Genomic DNA, 10,215 nt, shown 5'->3' on the forward strand with positions numbered 1-10,215 from the left:
TTTGACTTTATGTATATGTGTATGCCATTCAAAACAAAATTAGAGTTTCAAGTGGATTTTTTTATTGAGACTGAAAGATAATTTTACATTTTCAAAACACATAGTTACTCATTTTTACAGTATAAAAACAATATATTACACACATGGTCTAATACTTACATAGCTTTAACAAATATTTACATATGATATATTCTTCTTGTATAAAATAACTTATAACAAACAAATTTTCCAACCACACACACTCTCATTTTCTTTTCAAATCTTTTTACATATCCTTTCCTCTCCCAAATATATAACATCATTCCAGAGAATGCTATGAAGTCTTCATATTATTTCAGTACATTTTGTTTTGTTTTATGGATAGATTTCCAAAATTTTGATATTAAGTTTCATTTTTAGACTTATAAATCCAAAACTGAGGTAAAACAGATAAAATGTATTCATTTCTTAATGATGCGTTCTCATTGTTAGATAGTATTATTGCTATGTAATTGTAATTGTAATGCTTGACATATACATTATTTTGTATTTTAGAAACCTACCGGTAATGATAATAATATATATATGCTATAAGATGAATGTACTTAACTAAAGATTTTGATCAAGATGGAATTTTCACTAATTAAATAGATTCACAAACAATAAAGACTTTACAGTTGATTAACAGTATTTTGTACTGTCAGTGAATCAAACAAATCTATTATGTACAAAATTTATGTATTAAGACATTCATCATTTTTATAATTAATTTTGACCATTAGAGTATAGCCTATTTATAGACGAATAGAATCAGGTATAACAAAGACATGCAAGGACGGGGTCAATATAATAAATTATCTCTTATTATTAAAACTATATTTGATTTTGTAAATTCTATACATCATGCAAATATGTAAACAACAACCTCATTATCAAAAAAAGAAAAGAATTCTTTTTTTTTTCAAAAATGTTTGAACAACAGCAGTTTGAGTGTAGGTAATACATTTAGGTAATATTCAATTTTATGCGACATTAGTGCATGAAAATACCAATGAACTCCTTCCAAAAATAGATACATATGAATTATAATTGCATCATAAAGATCCAACCTTTTTGAAACTTAAAAACATTACGTATGATATCTAAGCATAAAAATAGTGCTGTTTTGATAAAGTTGCTAACAGTAGCTTTAATGTTTGGGTTCGTTTTATGTCCTTTTGCCATACTGAGTGTCACTTAAGGATATGCCAAGTTTTCGAGGTGAAAGAAGAAAGTTGGGAGTACCTGGAGACAAACCACTGTCCTACTGTCAGTATCTGCCAACAGCTGCCCAATGTGTATTTCAAGCTTGATTGCACACCCAGAGGTGGAGAGAGTAAGTGGTTATACATGTAGGAATCTGTGATCACTGAGTCACAACAAGTTCTGTTAGATTGTTAAATCTGAAGTATTGGCAGATTATGAATACATGAGAGATCCAAATATGAGACATTACGGTGTTTTTTTCTTCTAAACTGTTAAAAACTAGAATATCAAGAGTTCTCTTTATAAAGAGAATCTTTTATTTTGAACCATTCATTAAACATGCTTAACAATGATGAAAAGTCACTGAAATCAGATTTAAAAGGCGATACGCTTTCCTCTGACTTCATTATAGATGTGGATGAAAATAACAAATCAACAATAGTCTGGCATCCAGGAGGACACCTATCGAGTTGGTGCCCGGAGTTGGTCAATTTTTGTGTTTGTTCTACTGGCTGGGAAAGGTGTTGGGGCGTTGGAAGCTAGGTAAGGTGTACTATCAGGCATTCCCGGAGAAAAGGCTGAGAAATATTCAGCAGCAAACTGTACAACATCATCAGGCTTTCGGAGAAGAAGGAACTGGAGAAAATCTGCTAGTATATTCTTAAGTTCAGGATGATGACGCACATATGTTCCATGGTCAGCTTTCAACTCCTCCTGTGTTAATAAAACAAAATAAAAATTTAAATAAATATTTTAGTAATTTTGAACAATGAAAGTGAATTGAAAATAGTTCTATTAATTTTAATGAAAGACTGAAATGCATGGTCTTGAAATTAACTTTCATTCAATCATTTATTTTTCAATAATGTTTTAAAGCATTTTTCGATTATTATTCCAGACATTTGAATTTGAATGGTAAGAACTTACCTTGCGGTCGAGAAACTTTGAGTAAAGCTGCATATCCTCATCCCATGTTAATGGTCGCTTTTCAAAAGTTGGCTTGGGTGGTTCCTCATCTTGGAGAAAATATTTTCATATTACAGTGTAACCTAAATAATGATCTAATAATCCAGATCCCTGCCTATTTCGGCTTAACTGTTTGGTATTTTCCTTCCTTATTATTGATAGTAATTTAAAAAGTCTAAATCCAGAAACCTGGTCATTAGTTTATTAGTATCTTTTTCATAGGGAAATTAAGTTGCAAAAAGATATTCAAATGTAAGCAAATAAAATAGATTTATTTTACAAAGATTCAGATATGCATTTTCGTATTCAATAAAACTTAAATGATTCAAGCTTACTGAAGAATATAGCGTATAATGTACCGTATTAAGCCAAACAAATGAAGCCTAGCTTGCCTAACAAAACTCCACTTTACTACGTTATATGACAGAATGACAGAAAAATAAAATATAAAATGATGCATATATAAAACTGACCTCTCATAATCAGGTTTGGTACTCTGGCTAGCTTCATTGTCACAGGAGAACCCACCTGTACCCGATTTGTTAAATGTCTAAAATAAGATGGGAAAGTTTCAATAGATATTGATGACAGTTACATGAAATGCTAATCAAACATTGATCTGCAGAAAATCTTATTTAATAGTGGTTTTACTATCATTTTGCCACAAAATAAAAGGATATACATGTACATTATATACAACTGAAATGAAAAATACTTTATATATATAATTTCATTATTTCAAATATGAAGGTTTAGAAATTTATGGTCGGTGGTTTTTCTCCAGTACTACGTCTTTTCTCCACTAACACACCTGACACTCCTTACATGACACTTGATTTTTATAAGACTTACACTATTAACAATAAAAAAGTTAATATCGGATCCATAACATAATAAAACATCTGTACTATCGTTTGTTTTCCAGTATTGTGGACCTAGTTATACGGTTATGTTTTTGTTCCTTGTATCAATATGGGTATCATATTAAAAAGAATCTTGAGTAAAAAAAAAAAAAAAAAAAAAAATTTGAAATGCAATTTTAATTATCAATCCTGATGAATTCAAAGAGAAACTTCAGATCTTTTCATCTCTATGGTACATTTTTCATTTCTATTTTTACTGCACATAAATCATTGACCCCTAAGACTTACCCATCCTGCATGAAATATGACTGCCATGTGGTTGGGAGGTCAACTATAGAGTTAATGGTTCTCTCTATCCCGTATACACGAATTTCAGTTCCGTCGACTGTCTGTGTTCTGTCCTCCAAAGGTCGCTAAAATAAGACAAAGGTCATAAGTTAATAGCAGATTTGTAGTTGAACTTAGTTAAGAAAAGGATAATAATAAAACTGGACGTTGAGTCTATCTATGCAGAATTATAAATGTATGTCCCTAAAACAATATTTTCCTGCCAAAAGTCTACCGGTATATCGATTTTTGATTATCAATAAAATTTACTTGCATGTTTACAATTATACATTTATAACGATAAAGAAGAGAAAAATCTGTAATTTCTTTTAATTTCTCTTTTAAAAGTTGTTCCCCTTTTCATTAAAATGTCTGTGTAACTGTGTTTATACTTACATATATAGCTGCACATATATTTGTGTCAGAGTCAAAAGACAGAAGTTGAAATTCTTCAGAACGGAAGTTTTTCTCAATAAGAAGTCTATGTAGCAGTAAATTGGAACCTGATGAAGAAATTTAAATCAATTATCTTGATTCTATCATAAAATTCCATCATGCACATACTATCAATACAAATTCCAAAATGCAGGTCTTACTTTTGTTTCAATTAAAAAAAGTATGGAAAAATAAAATTTGTCTTTCATTGAATTTAATTGTGTTTGTTAGAATAAAATAAATTCTCTGCAAATGATATGTGAACAATCATACGAATAGTAAGTTTTTATTGATGATTAAGATGTATTATAGATATAGCGCCTGCAGTACATGTATATAATTTTACCTACCTTCTGATATAAATCCACGCATCTTTGGTAATTCAATGCTTCTAGCTGATCTTTGAATATCCTGTAAATTTTATGTCAAGTGATGAAATAAAGTTCAAGAAGACCATAAAAACAATATATATATACTATACAGTCAATTTATTTTGCTTATACAATATAATCCTCCTGGGGTTTTTTTCAATGTTTTTCTGGACCTGTCCTTGATAAACGTGAATAAGGAATACGATATAAACTAGTTATGAGCCAAAGACTACCGTAATAGGCCTATAATCAACCCACACCAGGCCTCTCATAGCATATACTTCAACTCTTTAGGGCTGTGACTATTAACTGTTAATTCATTTACCCCTGAAAAATACATAATATTTCAGTGTTTTAATTCAAAGAGTTCAAATGAAACAACTTAAGGGGTGAATCTGTACTAGATCCTAACCATACTGTAGGATAGATATACATGTATGTAAGGTCGATATTCCAGAACTACAGACAGATACCCACCTCTCCTTGAGTGATAACTCGATTCACCACATAGCAGTCATCCTGTTTCACAATAAATGTTTTTCTGTCCAGGGGACAATTTTCAAGCTGAAACAGAATTATAAAGAGAATTGCATGGTCTCATTCAAAAATACAATATCATATATAAGTTTATCATTCATTATATCACATTTTTCAAACAAATGATGAAACAATTAAAACCAGCTAATAAGAGCAAAAAACTTTTTACAACAAAGCAAAAATAACTATCAATAAATGATATATATACCTTGACATATTCATGATGCTGTTGTTCGATGGTTTCAAGATTTTGTCCGACATAAGCTGTAATTGAGGTACCACAAGGAACACCATCTATAGAACCATGGCTGTTAGCGTGTATGAGATAGCACTCTTGCTGTTTGTGACGTGTGGGCTCTACGGACACGGTAAACTCGCCTAGTTCTCTCCCCTGTTTTGAGCCACTAGTGTAGGTGTCAGATGAAGTTGTTAACAGGCTGTCATCGAACATCAAATATTTAAAGTCTTCTTCTGGCACTGTAACAAAAAAAGGAAAAAAAACTGTTTTATAGGGTTATTTAATTATTTATTGAAATTTGAATAACATGTGACAGGTATAGCTGTATTAAGTTCATAAAGAGTTGACATACAAATATAAAACATATCACACTGTTTTCCAGTCGTGGTAAGTCGTGGACTTGTAAGGCCGATCTATATTAAGTTTCATCCTTGATCTTCTTCTTGTTGCGCAAAGAGGTAACAGTTTACATTATGTATATTATAAAAACATTATATGGAATTAAATGGTTAAAAGGTTTAAAAAAGAAAATTCTTGTAAGCAGCGATACAGTTTCACTAGCTTACACCTGTTGAGTCCTGTTTGCTTTTCTAAATAAGTTTTGATACTGCAACTATAATCAACTATCAACCTAGACTGGATCATTGCTTAGATATTTATGACAATAGTAGTCGACCCTATAAAATCAGTGCCTACTCAAAAAACTTATTGTCAGTTTGTCCTCAACCAAACAATTAAATAACAAACTAAATTTTGTTTGGTTTTTCACAAAATCCAGAACTTTGGTACAAATTCTGTAAATCTAAGACACCAATAGTCTGCTGGGAATCAAATCCATGGTTTATATAAGGTTGAATAAAGTCTACTTCAGTTTTTCACTGCAAGACTGGGATAAAAGAGAAAAAAAATATTAAAAAAAAAAAAAAAAAAAAATCCCTACCTACCGACCCTTCATTTTTAAAGGGTGTTACCAGAAACAAGAATGTTTTTTTTTTTAATTTGGCCTTACTTCAATTGTGGTTAGTACAATAACCTATATAGGACACAACAATTATCAACTTGAAATGCACTTAACATAAAGTTCCTAAAACTTTATTGGTCATACATATTTTGTTTTTATATTATGGAGAAATCATGACTGTATACCTATACTGTCCAAAAAATTGAGGGCAGCATCACTGGGCTCGGGTATTTCCTCCGGCACCGTTTCTTGGACTGTTGTGGGCACTTGAGAAGGTGCCTCTGATGTTGTAATGCTAGAAAATAAAAACACAACAAATCTATTTAAGTATTCACAATTTTTATAGTTCTTATTGTAATAAATGTGCAGTCGATCACTTCAAAATGATAAAATTAGGACTATACGTATATAGTTCAGTATATTTTTTTACCCAAACCATTCAGCTAGCCACAGTTGATAAAGACTCAAAACAGGAGGAGTAACAGAACTAGATTTGGATTAGAATGACAAGGCGACAAGGTACATGCATAATCTATCTAGCTTTTTTTCGTCTCTGGAGCCTATCAAGAAAAAATATTACCCTCTTGAGGACTTTGAAAATTAATACATTTCCCTAGTACAACCTGACCATAGCTAAAGACTATGTGTTCCTAGTTTGAAGCCATTCTGGCAGAATATTCTTTACTTCGATCTGTATCATAATGACCACTTTCACCTTCATCAGATTGAGTTAAGGGTTAAAAGTGGATACATATGTAACAGGAGTTGTATCCCTAACAATGATTTAGCACAAAATAATAAATTTGAAACACTACATTAAGTGTCTAGCCCAGTCAGAAAGTAACATCCGATAATAAATAGACTAACTATATACATATAGCTACTATAGTGTCCCTCTCACTCATGTTATGGGAATACTATAGTACACATGTTAATTAGTAACTTTATGTAACCGGGGGTGTATTGGGGTATGGAAATATAATGCCAATCCGGAATTTGGGTTCAGTAACTTCGCCAATTTATTAATGGAATTAATAAATCATCAATTGCAAGTGGACCCTCCATGTGGTGCAGAGCCCAACATGGCTAACCACAATGACCATAGTTAGCGGTAATACCGGGCTGGAGATGTTATAATCACATACATCCAAGTCAAGTCAAGGCTGTCTCAATTTTACCAGACGATACCACGTCTGCCCAGGTATAACTTTGGCAGGAAAACCAATAAAGGCCGAACTGACCAGTGACCCCTGGGTAAACCAGCAGACCATAACATGTACATGTATATATAATTAGTATGAAACTGGCGGGAATATTTGAAAGATTAAAATAAACAATGATAGGTTTTTTCCAAGCAAATCTTTATTTGTAGCAATATTGTGGGTCTTTTAATTGGAATTAGGTGCTTTGTTGTAATAGCAACCTTCTGGTGGATGATCTTAAACGTCATGGTCATTCTCGCGTCTTTACAGCGATCTTCGAGACTGCGCCAGTTTAGTACTTCCAACATACCTCCGACACTAGATGTGTTATGGAAGCAGTTGGAGACAAAGCGGGCAGCTTGGCGCTGTACCATTTCCACCTTATCTATATCTTTCTTTAAATAGGGGTCCCATACTGCGCTAGCATATTAAACCTGAGGGCGGACCAGGGACTTATAGGCCTTTTCTGTGATGGAACACAATGATACTTTGAGGATCCATCTCAGGAAGCCAAGGGTGGAATTAGCTTTTTTACTGATGTTGTTAATATGGGTGTTCCATTTTAGATCTGAATTAATGGTGACACCGAAGTATTTCGCCTCAGTCACATGTTCTAGTTATTGACCATGAAGTACATGTTGATGGTGGGTTTGATGTTTTTAGTGACAGTGAGGACTTGGCATTTCCCAGGACGGAAAGCCATTTTTTCCATTTTTCCTCTCATTGGGCCAACTTGTCTAGGTCTCTTTGCAGGTATGTGGCATCCTCTGTGGATGCAACTGCTAAATACATAATGGTATCATCTGCAAAGAGCCTAATGGAGGAAGAGATGCCATCCACAATGTCATTGATATAATAAAGAAAAAGACTCGGACCGAGCCCTGGGGGACCCCGGATCTTTAGACTTACTGGGACAGAGTTGGACATTTCCCCCTTGACAATGACACGTTGGGATCTATTATTTAGGAAATTTTGTATCCAGGTGCTAGTTGTTTTCTGTAACACCATAGCCTTCCAATTAATGAATAAGTAGGTCGTGACTCACCTTATCAAATGCCTTACTGAAATCCATTATTAGAATGGCTGTTTGTTTACCATGTTCTATATTTGTTGTAATGTCATCTATGAATTCAATGAGCTGGCTCTCACATGATCTAGACTGCCTAAAACCTTGTTGCAAGCGATATAAAATGTTGCTTTTGTCAGCGTGGTTCATGATGTTACTCACTATGACATGTTCAAATAATTCGCAACATATACAAGTGAGAGAAATTGGACGGTAATTTTCTGCATTGAATTTCTGACCTTATTTTAATACAGGGGCTATGTAGGCTCTTCTCCAGTCTGATGGTACATGACCTGTGTCTAGTGATCTTTGGAAGATGAAACAGAGAATGGGGGAAATATCTACAGCTAGCTCTTTAAGTACTTGAATGTATCATGTATGTATCATTATGCATATTTTGGATATGTTGTTCGTGATATGTTGCTGTACATTATTATTTATTAGTAAATGTGTATGATTGCAGTGCATTTTTCGATTTATCAGCAATATCATTGTAGTGATAACAACGACTGTCTAATGAAGAAGTACAATAAGACTTGTTAACCTTAAAGATCTCTCCTATCCTGACCGATTAAAGGCCTTGGGTATCACAACACTCGAGTATAGAAGACTGAGGTCTGATATGGTGGAGATCTTTAAAAATAATCAACAAAATCAACATTGTTACCAGTGAGAACATGTGTACTCCAATGAGACACACAGGTACAAGAGGTCACAACAAAAAAACTCTACAAAAACCCTTTCGGTTTAATTCAGCAAGAAAAGTTTTCAGTAACAGGATAGAGGAGTCCTGGAATTTTCTCCCTGTTGATGTGGTCAATGCTGAGAATCTGAACATTTTCAAAATATAATTAAACAAGCACTTGAAAAACCACGCCACGAAATTTTTACCATCACCCTAGGAACAACAGTATATTATACACAAACCTAGGACATACAATTAAGGATTTTAAGCAATCACTTAACTTTATTTACCATTATTGTAAATATCACTTTATATCCCAACAAGCCTTTTTGGCTTTCCAATGATGTTGGACTGATGAGAAACTGATGAGTGCTAGCGACGTCAAGCAAAGACGAATGGCTAACAGTTCAACTCCAAAATACAACATTAAAAAACAAACCTGGTAATCGTTGTTGCACTCATCGTGTTTAATTATGCAGGATATTATGGTCAGACAGAATTTATGTTCCTGCTTCTGTCCCAATCACGTTTAAAAAAGGAAAAATTCAACTATTATCCATCTGTCAAGAGTAATAATGTCTCTATGGTAATAGCGATACTAATACTACTTCCGGTAATTTCATAATGGAGTTTTCTAAGCAAAATATTAGGGTTACAATTATCCGGAAAGGTAACAAAGTCGTTTGTTAATTAAATGATGTTTTCTGATAAATCGGCAATATTGATATTTAATATTGAATATTTGTTTATATTTAATTGAAGTTTAAATTTTTTAAGCATTTCTAAAAAGTACTCAATTGCTGAATAAAAAAAGCTGTACTCAGTACCGTTGCTAAGTAGATCACATATTAGTATTTTCGATGTTTTATGTACCATAATTAAAAAGCCCTAAAATTATTGATTCCGTTGATGCTGATTTAATGCATATTTGCAGGCAAAGTATATTCATTAACGTAGATAATTTTTTTAAGGTTCCGTCATTCTCCGTATATTGCTTCGTACTTTAGTGTAAAACTATGTCAAGGGAGGAATTTGGCATAAAACCTTCGTGCGTGGTAATACCATATTACAAGAAGGGATCATCTAAGAGAAAGAAGCTGCAGTTACAACATCAGTGTATGTCCCAATGATAAATATTTAGCCCGTCGCCGGTATTACGATTTTGGGAAATTATAACTCAATACTATGTTACTCTTCTAACCGATGCCAGTGGAATGTCCATGTCTTGCTTTCGCATAATATTATGTCCTACCTTTCACTTTCAATTTCGATAGTGATTGTATCTTATGATTCTCCAATGATTTCTTTAATTGATGCTTTTCCCCGACACTAGGCTCTAT

General features: G+C 33.0%; 1 protein-coding gene across 1 annotated transcript; it reads right to left on the reverse strand.

The window, feature by feature from the left end:
* Positions 1-45: 45 nt before the first annotated feature.
* LOC138314747 (ciliogenesis-associated TTC17-interacting protein-like) lies at positions 46-9,470 on the reverse strand. Its single transcript, XM_069255243.1, has 10 exons — positions 9,315-9,470; positions 6,108-6,217; positions 4,932-5,200; positions 4,664-4,750; positions 4,166-4,226; positions 3,777-3,883; positions 3,342-3,466; positions 2,664-2,740; positions 2,152-2,240; positions 46-1,938 (listed from the first exon to the last, which is right to left on the reverse strand). The coding sequence occupies exons 1-10, from the start codon at positions 9,335-9,337 to the stop codon at positions 1,687-1,689; spliced, it is 1,200 nt and encodes a 399-aa protein (XP_069111344.1). The 5' UTR covers positions 9,338-9,470; the 3' UTR covers positions 46-1,686.
* Positions 9,471-10,215: the final 745 nt, after the last annotated feature.

Source organism: Argopecten irradians, chromosome 2 (genome assembly GCF_041381155.1).
Source record: "Argopecten irradians isolate NY chromosome 2, Ai_NY, whole genome shotgun sequence".
In the NCBI taxonomy this organism is placed as follows: Eukaryota; Metazoa; Mollusca; class Bivalvia; order Pectinida; family Pectinidae; genus Argopecten; species Argopecten irradians.